The 22328-nt window shown below is 40.5% G+C and overlaps 1 protein-coding gene across 1 annotated transcript in view; it reads right to left on the bottom strand.

The window, feature by feature from the left end:
- Window positions 1-662: 662 nt before the first annotated feature.
- DNAJC10 (DnaJ heat shock protein family (Hsp40) member C10) overlaps window positions 663-22328 on the bottom strand; it is a 46939-nt gene continuing 25273 nt past the window's right edge. Inside the window, exons 12-23 of the mRNA XM_075831159.1 lie at window positions 21235-21348; window positions 13993-14107; window positions 12123-12250; window positions 10870-10986; window positions 10209-10310; window positions 7216-7371; window positions 6734-6867; window positions 6585-6638; window positions 5486-5633; window positions 4779-4901; window positions 4178-4285; window positions 663-2728 (exon numbers count right to left, since the gene is read on the bottom strand). Of these exons, the coding sequence (XP_075687274.1) occupies window positions 2717-2728; window positions 4178-4285; window positions 4779-4901; window positions 5486-5633; window positions 6585-6638; window positions 6734-6867; window positions 7216-7371; window positions 10209-10310; window positions 10870-10986; window positions 12123-12250; window positions 13993-14107; window positions 21235-21348 (1311 nt within the window). The 3' untranslated portion in view covers window positions 663-2716. The remainder of the gene's footprint in view (window positions 2729-4177; window positions 4286-4778; window positions 4902-5485; window positions 5634-6584; window positions 6639-6733; window positions 6868-7215; window positions 7372-10208; window positions 10311-10869; window positions 10987-12122; window positions 12251-13992; window positions 14108-21234; window positions 21349-22328) is intronic.

Raw genomic sequence — 22328 nt, 5'->3', positions numbered from 1 at the left:
AAGCCATAACTTATTGTTTTTCTGTCGACATAGCAGTATGAGGACTAGTTTTTTGCGGGGAGAGTTGTAGTTTTTAATGGTACCATTTAATGTACTGGGAAACTGGAAAAAGATTCTTTATGGGGTGAAATGGGCTAAAAAAAGTGATTCCGGCTTTGATTTTTAGGTATCGTTTTTATGACGTTAATTGTGCCGTAAAAACGACAACTTAACTTTATTCTACGGGTTGATACGATTTCGGCGATACCATATTTATATGTATTTATTTAGGTTTTACCGCTTTTATAAAGAAAAAACTATTTGTTAAAAAAAAAATTGTCGCCACACGACTTAAAGTGTAGCTAAACGTTTGACAAACTTCTGACATGTCATGGAGACATGTCAGAAGTTTGGATTGGTGGGGGTCCGAGCACGGAGACCCCCACCAATCGCTAGAATGAAGCAGCTGAAGTGCTCGTGTGAGCGCTCAGCTGCTTCGTGTCTGTTCGGCTTTTTCCAGAAATAAATGTATCAGTATACGGACTCAATAGAAAATCTATGAGTCCGTACACCGATACATTGGCTTTCCAGAAAAAGCCGAACAGAAACGAAGCGGCTGAGCGCTCACACGAGCACTTCAGCTGCTTCATTCTAGCGATTGGTGGGGGTCTCAGTGCTCGGACTCCCACCAATCCAAACTTCTGACATGTCAGAAGTTTGTCGAACGTTTAGCTACACTTAAACATTTTTGTAGATTGAGCAGTATGAGGGTTTAATGTTTTTTGTGGGGCAAGCTGTAATTTTTAATGGTACCACTTTGGGGTACACGTGACTTTTTGATTACTTTTTATAAACAATTTTGGGGGAGCCAAGGTGATCAAATAAATAGCAATTCTGGCATTTTAAATTATTTATCTTTTTTACAGCAGGCTAAATAACATTATTTTGTAATAGTTTGAACTTTTACAGAAACGGGGATACCAGTTATGTTAATGTTTTTTTATTTTTAAGCATTACTCTAAGAAAAAAAGTATTTAATTTTTTTTGCATATTAAATCTATTAAACAACTTTTTCAACTTGAACCAGCAAACATATATATATAGTGTCATTTTAAAAGAGCTCCCATTGGCGCACAGAGATGGCAGACCTGGGGGGCCCCCAAGCTGCCATGACAACCATCTGACCCTGCAATCGGGCTGAGACAGGCGATGGGCTGTTGGAGGGGGCCGCCCCCTATTTCTGACTGTTAGATGCGGCAGTCCCAATTGACTGCGTATTTTTCTAACCTAAAGGCAGTAGAAGAGGCAGAGGGAGTGAAGTAATGCGTTATTGCAGGATCTGACTACACAGGGTTTGTTTGTAGTCTGTAATTATGGAGACACGCAGGATATTTTTATTCAAAACTATTTGTAAAGTCGTTTTTTTGCAAGACAGACAACCTTTTCAGGTATTTTTTGTTCTTATTTCACTTTTAACGAATCTACACTGTTTGATAATCCCGCACCTGTCTAGCTAGATGGTGTATTAAAGGAATTTTACAGATTACAGATGCAGCAAAAAAGATAAATATAGAATTGCATTGTTAAATAAATTGCTAAATCAAAACGATTAAAAACAGTAAAATATGTAAACATGCAGTAGTCCTAGGGAAAAAAAAAAATCATCTTGAAGTATAGACTTGAAAAATAGTTGATGTAAAATGTATCAAATCAACAAGATAAAAGGATATTGCCAACATATACATTTACGGAATACCCGTAATCTACTCTCCATTGCAGTCTATGAGGAGTGTTGCTCCTGATAGTTGGGGGTCCCAGAGGTGGGACCCTCGCCTATCACACATTGATGTCATATCCTTTCGCTTTGCATATGATCGGAATATCCCTTTAATTATTTTAAAGACAACCGGTCATCTAGGTTATGCTATTCTCACTGGGGGTAACAGAGAGACAGATACGCTGATTTCAGTGTGGTCTGTCACTTCTGTACTAATGTCAAGTAGGTTTACACAACTACTGTGCATTGGGAGAAATCTGTCAATCAGAGGCGGGTATGCAGCGGTAGCGTTAGCTCATGAATACACCGGACTCTTCTCTGGCGGCGCCAGCTACTTACTGCATGGATTGAAGTGTACATTCTCGAAACTTCTTCTACTTCACATTAACCCATAAGTGTCAGACCACTGAATCCGGTGTGTTTGTCAGTACTTTATCCGGCTATCAGTGAGGGCAGCATAACCCAGATAACAGGTTCCCTTTAAGTCACACGTTAATATTCATATTCTAAAATAAATAGTAATAAGCTTCCCACCTGAAAAACTGTCCTACAAACAACCCATTAAGGCAAAATTTTCATACCTATTAAAACGTATTGTATCAACTTTGGCTTGATTTCAATCACGTACAGTAAAATGAACAGTCGGAAATGACTTAAGATATGTCTCACTTGTAGATTTCATTAGTGTTTGCAAAGGACATTGTTTTGATCACGTGTTTTGGATTTTCATTTTTTTCTCTTTTTTTAGGGCACTTTTATACAGTTAAACCAATGCAAGGTATCAACCTCACGTTACTGCTGAATAACCAGCTTCTTCAGAGTAGATGTCAACTTCTTGTACTCATCAGGCATAGTCCTTCATAATGTAGATCCAATGTACATGTTTTTCATTTCACAGGTAACCCAAATCAGTACGTACTGAAGATGAAATTAGTAAACCTCAATAATTCCCTTCTGCCATCACAATTCATCCTGAAAGACATATATATATTATATTACAATACAAATAAAACATAATAAGAGCAATGGTCTTTGTTTCGAAGCTGAGCACTGTAACAGCTGCATTAAGTAAGCATGTTTCCTTCACATTCTCATAGGTTTCTATAGAATATATGTAAGTGCCGGAGACGCGGAAATCAGACTGTGGGCCTCACTGGGGACAGGGACGAACGTGACGGAAAACTCTGTACAGTACTGTGGAATATGTTGGTGCTATAGAAGTGGCCAATTTCATTCATACTCAACAAGTTCCTGAGCTCAGATGATTTTTTTTTGTATCTTTAAGCAAAATTTAAAGCTGTGTGAGTGTAATAAAGCGAAACATGATAATAAGAATAATAATAATAATAATAAAAAATACTACTGATTCTCTGTTTGTCTGGACTCCATATCAAGAGAAATGGGTCATTAGAAATACACACCATAAACAAAAGTAATCTATATCATGTATAAGAGGTCCATAAAGAGGTAAAATAGTGTCTGCTATACAGCGCCCGGAAACAGAGTTAGATGGACTGTATACGGTGTCTGACATCCATGTGACAAGTACTTTTGGTAGGAGAACCTGGTCTGTTAGCTGCTCTCTGATTGTAGATGAGTAACATGAAGCAGCTCATAATCTGCCTCCCAAACATCATTTTCAGCTGGACGACAGCCACTGTATATACCGCCCCACACTACGGTTCTACGAGCTCTTAATATCCATTAGGTTATATATTTTTAAGAACCTATTAAATGCCCTAGTTTAACATACCCATCTCAGGAGAGGAATTAAAGACTAAGTTACAAATAAATATTTTGGAGGAGAATAAATCCTTTAAATATGATTCTAGTGTTTTATATACATATGTTCTAAATATAAGGTCGAAATCTAATATACTGATTTCAGGGACCAGATGTCCATTAGGATATATTCAAATACGATAGATTTGTTGCAGAAAGTTCTAGAAATACGTTCCATTTATCGGAATAGGGTTGTTTCTGCAGCATGAATATGGATTTCTGCAGAGGTTTCAGACATTTCTGCCCAAAACCTGCTGCGTGTAAATATAGCCTACGCTATGGATTACACCTGCATGATCCGCAGAAGAAATCTGAGGCATTTCTGCCATGGATGGGGCCAATTCAATGGGTCTTATCTTTTAATTTTCTGTGCAAAATCCACAGAAAGAAGTAGAATGGTACATATTTTCGTGGCCGATTTTTTTTCCGTGTTGCGGACAAAAATCTGTGCAGAAATTTTCAGCAGCATGTTAACGGGATTTCCGGAAACCCCATTCACGTGTATGTTATGTGGATTTTAATTGTGTTTTATGCAGGTTTTAGTGTGGAATCCAAACCGAAATTTGTGCCAAATCCGATTTGTGTGATTGGTACCTAAGAATTAAAGCTGCAGAATTTGTAAGCGAACAATAGGTTTACCTTCGGAGATGGCTTATTTTGCTTCTGCAGAAATCCTAGTCTTGTGGTTATCATCTTCACTATTTCTTTGGCATCTCTTGTATCCACGTGTTCACCTTCCGCATTTCTCTGTACAAGAGAAAATAGGAGTCAAATCTCCAGATCAACACATTTGCAAATTATAAGAATTTTAGAATAGCTATGAAGTTAACTTTCCTATATACAGCAGTGAACTAAGCACGGTTGATGGATTAAAAAAATATTAAACTCATGCACCATGAACGAAGACCACGTCATAGGTGTTATAGGGGTTTGCCCATCAGGGACATTTATGGCATATCCTCAGGATATGCCATAAATGACAGATAGATGCGGGTCCCACCTTAAACCCCATTCTAGCTTTCTGTGTTCCCGCTGACGCTTGTGATTTCCGATCATATAAGAAAACAGCGTAGTTCGCTGAACTACGCCGTTTCCGTAACTCTCATAGTAGTGAATGGCGGTTACAGAAACAGGATAGCATGCGAGATACGCTGTTTACAGCCGACATCCTATAACCATTGCAAATGTGCTTGAGCATATACAACATGTAGGTGTATAAGTAAATAAAATGAAGAAATACCTTTTTAGATCCCATGTTAAGGTAAAGTTTCACAGTAGGGTATGCTCGGATGCCTGCTGACTGGCAAATGTGTCCATAAGCTTGGCAGTCCACTTTTCCAGCTTTTACTTTACCTTTTAGAAGCTATAAAAATGCAAAAAAGTCATCTTTCAGAAGAGGTGAGATAAAGCGAGCGAACAGTTTTTCTATTCCATCACATAAAAGGCTGCCGCTACATTTGGGCAAAACACGTAAAGGGAATTAGATCTGTGCATGCAACAAGATAAAAAAAAGATTTCATGTTGGCTATATACAAGATCTCTCTGTATACAACATACATTCAGTTAAACAGGCAATAGAAGTGAAGTGGTAGTGAATGTACAATGTTCAACGAAGGTTAGCAAGTGGCACAAGTAGAAAGTGGCACAAGGTGGTAACTCATAACGGGTCAATTAAGTGGATATTCTGGTCTTGTAATGTTATGGAGTATATTCTGGAGAAGAGAGAGCCGAGGCCCCTTCAGCTTTTCTCCTAAAGCAGCAGGGCTATATTACAAGGGAAAAGCAACTAAATCCAATTCCGGTTTCCTACAAAATGTCATTCTAAGAATTTTGTTGATTAGAGCAAAATAAAACCATATAAAAAGTTGTATTGTTTAACCACTATAGACTGGTTATTCAATTCTCATATATTGATGATCCAAACACCTAAAGTTGCTGACTACTTACTCTGGCCACAAACTCAAATTCCGGTGCAAAGCTCCTACATGGACCGCACCATGGAGCGTAGAAATCCAAAATCCAGTGATCTTTGCCCTCTAAGACTTTCTCATTGAAACTTTCAGGGGTAAGTTCAGTAGCCATTTTCGGCAAGAATCTGTTGAGATGGAGAGAAAAACAAACATAAAATACTTCCCAAGGACAGAAAATAACCCAAAAAACAAAAAGCTTGAGCACAAACTGGTGTCATAGGAGCTGCAGGATTTTGGCTTGTAAATTCAAGCACTGATGAAACAGATAAGGAATCTATTAAAAACACGTATTGACGTTCGAGTGCAGACTAAAGGACCTTTTTTTTTTTTTTAGAACACTTCAGGTAGTTCTCCTTTAATTAGTATGGAGAATAAAACCCCTGGATTTCCAAAAGAGTCTGGGGATCCAGATCACTCACGTGTCTGATCACTCACGTGTCTGATCCTTCCTTCAAAACAGCTAAACATTTTTGGGTCAGTGTGAGCCTCACATATCAAAACTATCTTACTGAAAAATTGGCTTTGTTATCAATAAAAATCGATGAAAGCCCGACTTTGTTTTCCAGACTAGTTTAAAAGTGGTTGCCTGGTTTACAAAAAAAACATTTTCAAATACCCTACTAGGAATTCTGAGTTAATATAAGGGACCCCTCGTCAGGACTATCTACTACTATCCATAGTCGCGTATCTTGCTCTGGATGACTCGCCACATACATGCAGTACGCTGACATCCCATTGATTTCAGTGAGAACTGTGTAATGCTTCATTTCCCCTGTAGTAGCGCTGCAGTGAAATAGATCACATTAAAGCTGAATGCTGGGTGTCCCAGGAGAGGCCCTTCTAACAAAAAAAAAATTGTGCAAACTGGACAACTGCTTGAAATAGAGTGAAAAGACAGAATCACTTTTCACATTTTGCTCAATGTTTCTAGGATAGTTCTAATAGAGTAAATGTAACCATATAAACCAACTTAAACTGCTGCGGTTGGGAAATTATATTAAAACCCATTTCTGATATAAATAAATATATAACATTATAATATTGAATTAAACATAAAACTACAAATAACTACTCACGAAAGTCCCCAGCTTTTGATCGAATAGGAATCCCTCTGCCAGCCGTTATAAGCACTAAAATAAAAGGGAGTATATACAGTAACTATATGGGACAATTCCACTGTGAAGCACAATACACTATATATACAGAACATGACTGTTATACTCACTGGTAATAACTAGGATTGTCCCGGTTTGCTGGGTAAAGTCTTATTTCTGGATATGCTTGGACATATTCCTTACTGCAAAGTGAACTGTATTTCTGACAGTCAACGCTTCCAACATTGATCAACCCACTTAAATGCTGAAATAAAGAAAAACCTTTTGCAATAAATTGATATTGCATAATAAAAAAGAAAAATGTAATTCACAATTATGATACATCCGTCTATAAAAAGGGACAGATTCCCAGGTGTGGGGGCCTAGGTTGATAAAGCAGGGGGCATATAGTTGGTATGTTTTCTCCACATCTGTGTATGATTCTTTCTGGCAACTGCTGCTCCATATCTGCCCAGTTACTGACCCTGCACATACATATGACATGTTGTAACTCACAAAAAAAGACCATAATCACTCCCTGAACCAAGCCAAAGTGTGTAAAACAAATACTACTATCAGGATCACAAAACACAAATAAGACTGTATCATGTACCCGAGCCATGCGTTTCCACTCGGGAATCAGGGCTTGACATGGTCCACACCAGGGAGCATAATAATCCACCATCCAGATTTCATCCCGACTCCGTTCTTTTACCAGTTCCTTAAAGTTTGTGGGTGTGAGAGTGACAACAGAAGGATTGCGAAGATCCTAAATGTTAAGAGAAGGATTTCAAATTCTCAAGTTCAACAAAGCATAAAGAGAACGTCTTGAATCTTTGCAGTGAACAAAGCAAAAATATTTTAGTATGTTGTACAGGTATTATGGCAGTTTATGGAATGAGTAGAGGTGTTCAGTAAGTACAGCTCAGCTTCCAATATATCCTGTGATATGCTTCAGTTATTCATAAATATGTTTTCATAATGAAAAAAGTTTCAAAAATGTTAGAAGAGGTTTGTTGAGTATTTTAGCTAATATAAACTAAGTTAAAATGAAGTCCTAAATTTGCCTTGGTCAGTCGTAGTTTACTTGGGGCTCGTCCAAGAAGACTTCACTAAGGATGAGATATTTCCATAGCTCTCTGCACTTATATCCCACATTTCCAGTCCAATTTGCAGCCAGTATGGATGTGCCATGTGTAAATTAACGTGCCAGAACTAGGAGACTGAGCTTTAATACAGTACTTGTTTGGAAATTTGAGGGCTAGATGTGACCTTTAGTTTCACTGTATAGTTAGATAGAATCTAATTGTGCTCCCACAATATAAAGAATTTTAATTATAAGGTTCACTGAAATGACAACTGAGTAAAAAGATATCTTTAATAGTAACTAGTTTAAAAACAGGGGTAACACACCACTGTGACATAAGCCCCACCGTGAAAATTTTAAAAAATGTATTAAACAAAGAAAACACTGAGTTATTATGATACCTATATCTCTGTGTATAAACGATAATTGTAGGAATCAGCACATACCCAGAGCACAACAGTAGTACAAGCCCTAATTGTAGCATAGGTATCCGACAATTACGGATCTCCTAACGCTGGGTTTCACACAATATATTGTCCCCAATGCACACGTTCCTTAAACATTAAACGACCCTACGCGTTTCAGATACTCATCCTCAGGGGTCCGTATCTTAGTAACTCTGGCCTCATCACCAGCGATATTAGTATTCAACAGCGGATATTCCGCTGTGCGTCACGGGAAGATGCACGTATCGATGTCAACGGCATACTCCATAGCAGGCGCTAGGTTACTATAAACGCTAAACTCCACCCATCGTATACGGCGGCAAAACATGAATTGACCAATCACAACACCCTCTCGATTCGTGACACCTGCCCATGTGACCCCCCGCCGTCAGCTGACAGCCAGGGGTCATCATCGGCCGCATCAAGCCGAACGCGCAGGCGCAGTGGAAGCCAAGGACGTGTCGCCCGAACTGCCAAACACGAGGAGGTAAGCGCTAAAAGATAATGTATTGTAGGTATATCTTGCGGCACAGTGTACCACCGCAAGTGGGCAACCTCACAAAACAACTCAAGAGAAAAAACACATATGAGGTGGATGAAATTGCCAAAGTCCCTATTCTTTAGAAAAACTGACAAAACGATCTCTTTGTATGTTGGCTAATAAGTATAGCCATCTCAAATAAGTAATGCACAAATGTAGATAAACGCTCATCCACCCCGAGGTAAAACACCTATAGGGGGATGGTAACACACATTTTAAATAAAACATGTATAGTTAGTCTGCTCATTTAGACCTAGTGGCTGTATGCATTCCAGTCTATGGATCCACTGCGCTTCTTTCCGTAAAATCAGGTTATCCCAGTCCCCTCCTCTTTTGGGGGGTCTGACAAGTTCAATTGCTTGAAATTTTAACACTGCTGCCTGGCCTTGGTGTTTTGCATGCACGTGCTTAGATATTGGGGTGTCCCTACCATGAATAATATCTCCAACATGCTCCCTAATACGACGACGTAGATGTGACCTTTTCAAGTAATCTTTACTAATCCAATAAGCACTTTCAAGTGATAGTTCTACCCTCTACAAGAGAAAAATGCACATATAAAAATCTACTCACCCTTCCATATTTATAAAAAAATCCAGGCAAATCTTATTTTGGTACACGTCAAAGTAACGTTATAAAATGCTCACAGTACGGCCACATGCACCTGCCCATAATACATCTCTGTGCACCCTCCGAGTTGTATGGAGCCAAAATACGGCACACATAGAAGTGTATGGTGTCATGATGTACGTCTGTATGCATACAGTGTTTTTTTGTTTTTTTTTCAGTCAAATTGTATGTAAATCAGACAGATAAAAAAATCATAGCATATGCCATCAAATGCTTTATTACGAAGGTAGAATATCACCATGATATAGTGTTGTATGGAGTCACCTTACGGGCCCACAAAGTGACTACTGCTCCGTAGAGTCTTTTCACGATGCGCTGCCAGGTGCATGACATTGAAATACAGAAGCATAGAATTTAATGGCAGAAAAGTACCTAAAGGTCCATCTAGTCTGCCATTTTTGTTATATATATATATATATATATATATATATATATATATTTTGATGTATATATGTATATCTGTCCCAAGCATTCTTGAATGCTTTAGCAGTATGTGTCCCTGTAAAAGCTGCTGAAACACTGTTCCATGGAACGATTATCCTTTCTGAAAAATATTTTTTTCTTGTGTTACATTTTAGTCTTCCTCCCTCCAATTTGCACGTGTGCCCCCTTGTCCTCTAATTCTTACCAATGCTGCATGAAAATCTAAAAAGGAGGTACAGTAGCGTAAGAACTGGGTTGGAGGTTTTGCAGAGGTCCAGGTACTCCGCAGCTCTCCGGTCCATTTGAATTATTACAACCTTTAGCAATGCCATCTCACAAATTGTGACATGGATATTCAGCATATTTCTCTCAACCAACTTTAAGGACTACTAAACATAAATATCTATCATACGTACTGTATGTAGTAAGAACACAAATGTTTAATAGCTCAACAGCTTAAACTGTAAAATATAAAGTACCTCTATGAACTCCAAGATTTGTTCCGCACTGTGATGTCCCTCGTACTCATGAATATTAGACTGGTTGAATACCACTGTTGTAGGGTAAGCTCTTATGTTATGCTGTAAGGGAAAGGAAAGAAACATTTAAAGGGGTTGTCCCACAAAACACATGTATCCCCATCCACAGGATAGGGGATAAATGTGCGATCGCTGGGGGCCCGGCCGCTGGGACCCCCAGTGATAAGGAGAACGGGGGGACCGAAAGTCCTCCGAAGTACTCCATGAGAACCATGGGAATTCCGGGGTTTGTGTCCGGCAGCTCCATAGAAATGAATGGAACACCGATCACGCATGTGCACAATTGCGACCAGCTCCATTCATTTCTATGGAGAAGCCGGACACAGACCACGGAAGCCCCAAGCTTCTTATGGAGAACTTTGGGGGGCTTTGGGTTCCCTGTTCACCTTATCGCTGGGGGGGTCCCAGCAGTCAGACCCCGAGCGATCGCACATGTATCCCATATCCTGTGGATACATGTGTTTTGTGGGACAACCCCTTTAACTGAAGGTGGACATGAATAGTTAACAATAAAATGTAGCATTTTATAACGCAAACTATATTCTATATTGCATGATTTAGCGCCACTGCACTTCAACCATATATTTAATAATCCACTTACCATATTGCAGAGACCTTCATGAATTGTGCAATCTAAAGTGCCAAACCGCACATGACCAAACACTCGCTTTGATGCTTTCCTCAATTCTGGCAGCAACGCTCTACATGGAGGGCACCACTTCACATTAAAGAAATAAATAAAATTACATATATTGACATTACATAGTTGGTTTAAAGAGGACCTGTTATCTCTCCTGACATGTCTATTTTAGAAAATACTTGTATTCCCCATGAAATTACAATGCTGAAGAATCTTGTATTAAAACCCTGCGTTGTGCTGTCGCTCTGTTAATCCTCCTGGAAATGCATTAATAAATTGACAACCGGGTGTTACCATTCCTCTTCTCAATTGGACTTGTCCATATATACTGACATGTCCAACCATTGCTGAGAGTATCAGGCTATGCTCACACATCACGTATTCTACACTTTGCTATTGATTGTAGGCATGCTGCAGACTTTTAAATTCGCAGCATGCCCTATATGTTGTGGGAATGTAGCAGATTTTCATTGCGGATTTCATTCATAGCAATACTAGGAATGAAAATCACTCAAGTGTCCTGACAGTGAAAATACATTACCTCCAGCCAGGACGTGATGTCTATTCACAATCCTGACACTTCGCTAACGTTTGTGTGAGATTTCCAGCAAGGCAAATGTAATCTAGTTTTAAATGACCGTTTACAGCGTAATCTTGTGAGATTACGCTGGCCTTGCTGTAAATCTCACAGAAACGTTAGTGAAGTGTCAGGATTCTCAATAGACATCACGTCCTGGCTGGAGGTAATGTATATTCATTGTCAGGACATTGCAGTAACGTTAGTGTATGTGGCTGCACATAGTGATATATCTATATCGCTATGTGCTGTGTAAATGAATGGAGAGTAGTGTATGACACTGATTGGTGACTGATTGGTCAGCGTCATACACTCCTCTGTACAATGCCCACTTGGCCAAAAAGTAAAACACGCCCAGTTGTCCATTAAGAAACTCACTAGCATAAGCTAAAATAGGTCATAACTCCGTCAAAAATGATCCTTTTTCGAAATAAAACACACTGCTGTAATCTACATTACAGCGCCGATCACATCATGTACAAGATAGGGCACTTATAATGTGGTGGCAAAGCCTCTTTCAATTAAAGTTGCCTAGGATTTTTTTTTTTTTGTATTAGTAATAACCAGCTGTCTAACATGCCGATTTGCAACAAAGCCTGCTACGCCAAATACTCTGCAAAAAATAACTGCTACTCACAGGAGCAAAGAAGTCCACCAGCCATGGCTCTCTCTCATTTCCAGGGAAGTTCTTCGGTCCCAGTGTACTTACATGGGAATTTACACTTTCTTTTGCAAAGGTCACCAACTCATAAACATTTGTTTTTCCTTTAAACAAAAGAATATAAAAATTCTTGTAATTACACAATTCCAACATTCTCGACTAAAGCAAACACAAATAACCAACCCAAAATATAAACTTCATAAAAAATAAAAAATTACAAAAAGTGACTTTAAAAGTCTATACTACTTGGAATGTAGTATGTGTATAGTATATGGTTCTACTGTACTCAACTTCGATCACCACAGGATCCTGTCCCATTGTGGCCGTAATATGGACGATATAATGTGATGATATTACAGTGGCAGTGGTTGAAGCATCCTTATGTTATGTTCTCAGTCCTGACTTTGTTCCCTTGTGAGAAAAACCCACATCTAAAACGGACACCATTGTTTTCAGCCAATGAGTCTTTGAAGGCAAACTACACACACCGGTTCTAACAACATTGATCTTAATTTATAACCGCCATTTCTGAGATAAATGCTATACTAGATGTAATATTTTCTTAAAGGGTTTACACCAAGGCCTAAATTACAATAGAATACGTGGATATAAAATATGTGCAACACTGTAAAACATATAGGTTAGGCCCCATTCACATCGCGTTTGTGCTATCCTAGGCGTATACATAGGACTATAATGGGTCAAACGTAAACCAAAATAGCATCCGTTTGGTCTATGTTTGTCATGGTTTAAGTTGGGATACTGGTTTTTTTGACAGTACTGAAAAGTGTAGTCTGCTACGCTATTTTGTAATTCAGAAAAAGGTATATTTTTTTTTAGGATTGATCTCAATGGATGACGTATGCAAACATAATTCTATACGTTTGTGTCGGTTTACATACAGTAAATCTATCATTTTCTTGGGGTGGGGGTTTCTATCATTGTTCACTTTAAAAAAAAAAAGTATAGATTTTTTTTTAGAAAAGTAATGGACAGAAATGTATACCAACGTACGAGTATACAGTAAACGTACACGCTATAAAAAAAACAGATGTAAACACAAAATGGTACACGTTTGTATATGTTTTCAATGGTCCATGTTTTTATTTTAAAAAACGTATACGCTCCACGGATAGTACAAACTCGATGTGAACGGGGCCTTATCCGTAAGGGTATGTTCACACACACTAATTACGGACGTAAATCGGGCGTATTAACCCCCGAATTACGTCCGAAATTATGGCTTGAATGCGTTGACAAACATCTGCCCATTGAAGGCAATGGGCTGACGTTTGTCTGTTCACACGAGGCGTATATTTACGCGCCGCTGTCAAAAGACGGCGCGTAAATAGACGCCCGCGTCAAAGAAGTGACCTGTCACTTCTTGGGGCGTAATTGGAGCCGTTATTCATTGACTCCAATGAAAAGCAGCGCCAATTACGTCCGTAATGGACGCGGCGTTCAAGCGCCTGCACATGCCGTTACGGCTGAAATGACGGGCATGTTTTCTCCTGAAAACAGCCCCGTAATTTCGGCCGTTACGGACGCAGTCGTGTGAACATACCCCAACACTGAAAAAAAACATATAAAAGGATATAGAACTCCAACACTTCTGCATTGGTGCAAAATTCCATATGCAGGTACAAACTTATTAGAGAAGGATGCTCACATCAACTCCAAGTGGTAAAAGCGGACTAATGGAAACATTCCTATCTAAAAAAATAAATAAAAAAAAACAATAAAAATGAAAAGGTGTTTGAGATCAGGAAAAAAAAAAGATAATCTGATAAGAACGATAATAGCGATTATTCTCAAAGTTAATCCAACATTTTCCACGTATTCTTACCATGATGGATTTCAAAGTCATTGATGCCTTTCCCTTTAAATGCTGCCACACAAGGCTTGTGAATATATAAGGAACTGCAGGTTGATGGATTGGTCTGGCAGTCAAAACGTCCAACCTTTTAAAAAGACAAAAGTTAAAATAAATATAGTTAATTAGAAAAAAAAAAATAAAGTCTAGTTATGAGGTCACTACCTATGTGAAATACTTAGAGGCTCTGTCACCAGATTTTGCAACCCCTATCTGCTATTGCAGCAGATAGGCGCTGCAATGTAGATTACAGTAACGTTTTTATTTTTAAAAAACGAGCATTTTTGGCCAAGTTATGACCATTTTTGTATTTATGCAAATGAGGCTTGCAAAAGTCCAAGTGGGCGTGTTTAAACGTAAAAGTACAACTGGGCGTGTATTATGTGCGTACATCGGGGCGTTTTTACTACTTTTACTAGCTGGGCGTTCTGACGAGAAGTATCATCCACTTCTCTTCAGAACGCCCAGCTTCTGGCAGTGCAGACACACAGCGTGTTCTCGAGAGATCACGCTGTGACGTCACTCACTTCCTGCCCCAGGTCCTGCATCGTGTCGGCCACATCGGCACCAGAGGCTACAGTTGATTCTGCAGCAGCATCAGCGTTTGCAGGTAAGTAGCTACATCGACTTACCTGCAAACGCCGATGCTGCTGCAGAATCATCTGTAGCCTCTGGTGCCGATGTGTCCTCACTCGTCTGACACGATGCAGGACCTGTGAGTGACATCACAGCGTGATCTCTCGAGAACACGGCTGTGTCTGCACTGCCAGAAGCTGGGCGTTCTGAAGAGAAGTGCAGATGATACTTCTCGTCAGAACGCCCAGCTAGTAAAAGTAGTAAAAACGCCCCGATGTACGCACATAATACACGCCCACTTGGACTTTTACTTTAAACACGCCCACTTGGACTTTTGCAAGCCTCATTTGCATAAATACAAAAATGGTCATAACTTGGCCAAAAATGCTAGTTTTTTTTAAATAAAAACGTTACTCTTATCTACATTGCAGCGCCTATCTGCTGCAATAGTAGATAGGGGTTGCAAAATCTGGTGACAGAGCCTCTTTAATGCCTATTTATTTTCACCATTGTCATCTGCTTGACTTTTTTTTTCTTTTATCTCCATCTCCACCTCAGAGTTATATAATCAGTAGCTGCATTGCCTAATTGCAGTTGCTCTGAAATCCACCTTAACCGGTTAAGGACTAGGCTGTTTTACAGCTAAATGACCAGAGCAAATTTCACAATTTTGCTATGCGCTTCTTTAGATGACTATAACTCAGCAGGTGAATAAAGTTCATCTTTGAATTTTACACTCTTTTTAAAGGACAGATAGGGCTTTGTTTTAGTGGCATTTGTCAGTATATATCATTTTTTTTTTCTTCTCTAAAGTGGGCAAAATTGGAAAAAAATGCAAGAATTTAACAATTGCGTCGGTTTATGCTAGCATTTTTCACACACGGTATAGACCACGGCCAAAATTCATCTCCTTTCACGTTCTTCCACTTCTCCCGTGCATGGGGATACCAAATATGTGTGCCTTATTCGCTGTGCGGGCATGTGCCAGGGCTTGGCATAAAAGGAGGCTTTTTGGCCTTTTCGGTCCAGGAATTTTGCATTTGATATTATAGCCGTATACTGTTTTCTGGGGGGCCTAATGCTGCTGAAACATTAGAAACACCCCATAAATGACTTCATTCACACAAGTAGACCCCACAAGGTTTCCTTCAAGGGGTTTATCATATTTTTAGCAAGTCCAGTTTTCTTCTGAAAGTTTCTTGAATAAGATGGAACAAAATAAAATCAGCACTTTTTTAGCAAATGCGTCAGTTTAGGCTAGTATTTTTCACACACGGTATAGTCCACGGACAAAATTCATCTCCTTTCACATTCTTCCACTTCTCCCGTGCATGGGGATACCAAATATGTGTGCCTTATTCACTGTGCGGGCATGTGCCAGGGCTTGGCATAAAAGGAGTCTTTTTGGTCCAGGAATTCTGCATTTGATTTTATAGCCGTATACTGTTTTCTGGGGGGCCTAATGCTGCTGAAACATTAGAAACACCCCATAAATGACTTCATTCACACAAGTAGACCCCACAAGGTTTCCTTCAAGGGGTTTATCATATTTTTAGACAGTCCAGTTTTCTTCTGAAAGTTTCTTGAATAAGATGGATCAAAATAAAATTAGCAATTTTTTAGCAAATGCGTCAGTTTATACCAGCATTTTTCACACACGGTATAGACCACGGTCAAAATTAATCTCCGTTCACATTCTGCCACTTCTCCCGTGCACTGGGATACCAAATATGTGGCCTTATTTATCACATAGAGATGTAGGAGGGCGGAGGATAGAAGAAGATTATTTCACAAATCGCTTTTTTTCAAAGCTGGTTTTACAAAACTCAACAGAGTTTCTATGAGGCTATGTTCACACGGAGTATTTTGGGGGAGGAATATCTGCCTCAAAGCTCCAAACGGAATTTTGAGGCAGATATTCCTCCCCCAAAATACTCCGTGTGAATAGCAATGATCGCGCCGTTTTTCGCCCGCGGCCATTGAGCGCCGCGGGCAGAAAACACGCTTTCTCCTGCCTCCCATTGAAGTCAATGGGAGGTCGGAGGCGGAAGCGCCCGAAGATAGGGCATGTCGCTTCTTTTTCCCGCGAGGCAGTTTTACTGCTCGCGGGAAAAAGACGCCGACGCCTCCCATTGAAATCAATGGGAGGCGTTCTCGGGCCGTTTCTGCCGAGTTTTGCGACGCGGTTTCCGCGTCAAAAAACTCGGCAAAAGACCCCGTGTGAACATAGCCTAACACTTCCAAAATATCTGCTCTTGAAGCAGAAATCTCAAAATATTCATCTAGGGGTATAATGGGAATTTATTTTTTGGGGTTTTCTAAAATAAGAAATTGCATGTTAATGCAAATGGAGCTCTCCAGCAGATGAACTTTAGAAAACATCAAACATGACATCCACCCCCCACCCATTCCCTCCCTCACCCTTGGAGTAAAATCAGGGGAAAAATAAAAACGTAATGTAGGGCAAATATATTTTCAACAAATTAACTAAAATCTAATAATTCAGAACAGTGTGGTATTTTTTAAAACATGGCTCAATGCACAGGCCTGGTTGTGAGGGACATAAATATCGGGAATCTTTGCGGTGCCCGTCTTTTCTGCAGACGCGGCACTTTTTCTGGGGGTTGCTTCTGGTTGGTGTTGGGGGAATCCGACTGATGAAGTGTCTTTCAGTCAGTCGCGTGACATCCTCAGACTGGGGGCATTCTCGGGTGTCCTGAACATCAAAAACGAGGCCTTCAATAATTTTTTCCTGGAAATCCAGGTATGTGTCTCTGCCTCTGTTTTTTTTATAGAGCACAAATGAGTTGTGGATGGCCACCTGTAACAAATAAATGGCCACCTTTTTGTACCAGGTTTTAGTTTTGCGTTTTACTAAATAGGGCTGTAAAACCTGGTCGCTTAAATCCACCCCCCCCATGTACTTGTTATATTCGGACACGCTCACTGGTTTGTGCTTGTCCGATGTTGCCCCCCTTTCCCTCACTGCCACTGTTCCTGCGGTATGAATCGTGCTTAGCACATACACATCTTTGCGATCCCTGAACTTGACCGCCAGCAATTCTTCAGATGCATAAGCACAGGAGTCCCCCTTTACCATGCGCTTCCCCACTAATTGCTGTGGAAAACCAATTCGGTTTTTGCGCATGGTACCACATGCCCCAGTCCTTGCAGCATGCAAATGCCTAAACAGGGGCACACTCGAATAAAAATTATCACAGTACAGGTGGTGCCCCTTGTGAAGCAGAGGCTGCATTATCTCCCACACAATCTTACTGCTGGTGGAAAGATCAGGGGGGCATCCAGGAACATTTATTGTGCGGTCCCGCCCTTCATAAATCCTGAAGGCGGTGGTATATCCTGACCCGCTTTCACACAATTTGTAGAGCTTAACGCCATATCTTGCCCTTTTGGAAGGTAGATATTGGCGAAAGCTAAGTCTGCCATGAAAGTTGAGGAGGGATTCGTCCACACTTACATTCTGCTCAGGGGTGTAGAGTTGCAGAAATAAAATTATTCAGGGAATTTATTAGCGGTCTTATTTTGAACAACCGATCCCGGTTTGCATCGGTACTTGGGGGGGCCTGTGCGTTGTCATTGAAGTGGAGGAACCTCATTATTGTCTCATAACGAGACCTGGGCATTACTGCAGAATATACTGGGGTGGCTTGGGCGGGTCTTGTTGACCAGTAAGACCTAATGGAGGGCTTTTTGACAATACCCATATTTAGGGTGAGCCCCAAAAAATTTTTTAATTCCTGCAAATTGGTGGGCGTCCAATCTCTGGCATGGGTGGATGAAGGTTTCTGCCTTATATATTGCGTGGCATATAAATTTGTTTCGTGGACAATCTGATTTAGGATGTCGTCCGTTATAAATAAATGGAAGTAATCCATTTGGACAAAATTTGTATTGTCCACGGTTATGCCAGGAGTGGCCGTAAATCCGTGGATTCTAGGCCCAAAAGATGGGGCAGGTGCCCATACAAGAGCCTGGACTGGAGGGACCAGGCTGTCCCGTGCTACAGCGCTACTTGGCCCTGCGCTTTCATGTTCTGCAGTTTCGACTGCATCAGGGACAACGTCCCCTGAAGATGAACCTGAAGTGACGCTGTCATCGTCACTGCCCAAAACAGGTTCCATCTCGGACGCCATCTCTGATGCGGTCTCCGACTCAGACCACAGCATGGCGTATGCCTCCTTGGCGCTAAACAACTTCCTCGCCATAACGTAACTAACACTAACTAAACAAATTTGTATTTTTTTTATAAAACACACAAACTAACTGCTATATATATCTACACTACCGCTAACAAAAAAATAAACCGCTATTGCTATATATATTATATATATGTGGATATATATATAATTATATACTCCCTACCTGCCTATTCTAATAGAATAAAAGAAAGAAAGGTAGATAGATAGAAAAAAAGATAGATGGATAGATAGATTGTATAGATAGATAGAAATCTATCTATACAGAGAATGTTTTAGAGTGTAACTGTATTTTTTTGTAACTGTAATCTTCTGGCAGCAATTCTCCCGAGTCTCTACTTCTCCTCAAACTGAAACAATGTTTGAGGAGAAGAAAAGAGGCAGGAGATTTACTGCCAGAAAAGTCAAAATAAAACAAATGTGGTCGCTGTGATAGGTTTTCACAGCGACCACATGATCAGGGACCATCAGATTGGTCCCTGATACTCTGCCCAGTGCCCAGAGCTGTTGGTAACAGCGTGGGCACAGGGCTGTGTGCACGCGATCGCGTGCACACTGTTTTATAAGCAGGAATGCATGTGATCGCTGTGATTGGTTGTCACAGCGACCACATGTTCAGGGACCATCAGATTGGTCCCTGATACTCTGCCCAGTGCCCAGAGCTGTTGGTAACAGCGAGGGCACAGGGCTGTGTGCACGCGATCGCGTGCACACTGTTTTCTATGCAGAAATGCATGTGATCGCTGTGATTGGTTGTCACAGCGATCACATGTTCAGGGGCCAAAAGATTGACCCCTGACATTCTGCCCAGTGCCCATGGCTGTTAGCAACAGCCAGGGCATAGAGCGGTGTGCACGCGATCGCGCGTGCACAGTCTCTGAAGTGCGGCCGTATATATACTATACGCCGGACTTTAGAGACCCTGACCGCTGGCCGTATATTTACGGCCAGCGGTCGGGAACCTGTTAAAGAGGCTCTGTCACCACATTATAAGTGCCCTGTCTCCTATATAAGGAGATGGGCGCTGTAATGTAGGTGACAGTAATGCTTTTTATTTAAAAAGACGATCTATTTTCACAATGTTAGGAGCGATTTTGGTTTATGCTAATGAGCTTTCTTAATGCCCAAGTGGGCGTACTTTTACTTTCGACCAAGTGGGCGTTGTACAGAGGAGTGCATGACGCTGACCAATCTGCATCATGCACTCCTCTCCATTCATTTACACTGCACTAGCGATATAGTTATATCACTATGTGCAGCTACATACACAAGCCCTAACATTACTAGTGTCCTGATAATGAATACACATGAAATCTCACAAAAAAAGGTTCAGAAGTGTCAGGATTCTGAGTACACATGACGTCCAGGCTGGATTTCATGTGTATTCATTATCAGGACACTGTAGTAATGTTAGGGCTTGTGTATGAGGCTGCACATAGCGATATATCTATATCGCTAGTGCAGTGTAAATGAATGGAGAGGAGTGCATGATGCCGATTGGTCAGAGTCATACACTCCTCTGTACAACGCCCACTTGGTCGAAAGTAAAAGTACGCCCACTTGGGCATTAAGAAAGCTCATTAGCATAAACTTTAATCGCTCCGAACGTTGTGAAAAAAGATCGTTTTTTTAAATAAAAAACATTACTGTCACCTACATTATAGCGCCGATCTCCTTATGTAGGAGAAAGGGCACTTATAATGTGGTGACAGAGTCTCTTTAAGTAACATGAGGAGTTCAGAATGCTGCACCCTTCCACCTCCATGCTTTACACTGCTCCTGTGCTTGTTCTGACTGGTTGCAGTGTTTAAAGAGGTTCTCCAGGACTTTTATATTGATGGCCTATCCTTAGGATAGGTTATCATATCAGATCGGTAGGGGTCAGACTCCGGGCACCGATCAGCTAAATGAACGACGACCGCTGTGGCTTCTTCGTAGTTTACCATGCACGGTGCCATACACATCCATAGCAGCTGTGCCTTGGATTTCAGTACTGGTCTCATTCAAGTGCATACGACTGAACAGCAATAGCAGGCTTAGCTGATACGTGTGTGTATGTATGCCGTTATACCTAGTAAACTAGGATGACCCAGCGGCCCCTCTAATTAGCTGATCGGTGGGGATACCGGTAGTCGGAACCCCAACCATTCAGATATTAATAGCCTATTCTAAGAACAGGCCATTGATATAAAAGTCCCGGAAAGCCCCTTTAAGCACAAGCTCACTGGGAAATCAGTGAATGGAGAGAACTCATTGTAATTACAACAAGGAAAGAACGATTCTAAACGATTATAATCATTAACTTCTTTGTTTATTTTACACCATTGCACCCATTTTTTTTTAAAAACATTTCATGGGGTTGGACAGACAAGCCCTTTAACCAAACCACAATTTGATGTCACTTATGTGAGAGATCATTTACCTGAACATGATCACCGTGCATTAAAACATTCAGCTTCTTGAATTCTGGGAGATAAAACGCTCGATCATGTCCATAAGTGAAGAATATAAGCCATCGGTGATATGTTAATCTGTCCTTAAAAAAAAAAAAAAAAAAAAGGGGGGAGGAAAATTCCTGTCAGATTTCGGTCTCATATTATACAATATAAAACTGACAAGATATACACGCAAATTACTTCTTACTAGAGAGCATTCAATGGATATCAAAATATGGTACAAAATATGTTCATTACTTGGCATCTTCAACCTGTTTTACATCTTTGTCAAATTGATGAATATATAATGTTCACAGAGAAAGTCCATTACATTTTGCGTTACTCTTGGGATATTCTATTTGCCATGTCAAATGCTTAGAGAGAGAATTTGTCTATGATTCATACACTGGATGATGCCCCGTGAAGTACCTTCTAATGGTGCCCCCCCCCCCCATATGGTGTACAGTCACATACAGTGCCTAAATATAAGCCCCATACGGTATGGTGCCCAAAAAAATAGTTTGTCACTAGTCAAAAAATTCCATACAGTTGCGTGAATAACAATGCTATACACTGCCGTAACCACTTTATGCCTCAAAAATAAATTAATTGCACAGTGCATCAGTGGCAGTGCCTAAAATTCTTAAATAGGAACTACACTTTCATCAAACTTTTGATATGTCAGAGACATATCAAAAGTATGGCTCAGTGGGGGTCTGGGTGCGGAGACCCCCAGCGTTGCTGAATTGAAGGTGTAGAAGCGCTAAGCTGAGAGCTTTGTTCCTTCGTCTGTGATCAGCGCTTATTCTCAGGCTAAAGACGGCTCTCATAGAACAGCTATGTAAGCCATCTTCAGCTTGACAGGGAGCACCAATCACAGCCAGAGGTGCAGGGCGCCCAGTTGAGCGTTTCTGCACCTTCGTTTCAGCAACGTTGGGGGTTTCAGCACCCAGACCCCCAACGATCCAAACTTTTGATATGTCTTCTATGACATATCAAAAGTTTGATGAAAGTGCAGTTAATTTTTAGTAAAAACCACCACACAATACTCAAATAATACCAATGTTCAGTGAGCAAACCG

Source organism: Rhinoderma darwinii, chromosome 6 (assembly GCF_050947455.1).
Source record: "Rhinoderma darwinii isolate aRhiDar2 chromosome 6, aRhiDar2.hap1, whole genome shotgun sequence".
NCBI lineage: Eukaryota > Metazoa > Chordata > Amphibia > Anura > Rhinodermatidae > Rhinoderma > Rhinoderma darwinii.
Note: the sequence above shows the minus strand (reverse complement) of the source record. Positions and strands in the feature narration are given on the sequence as shown.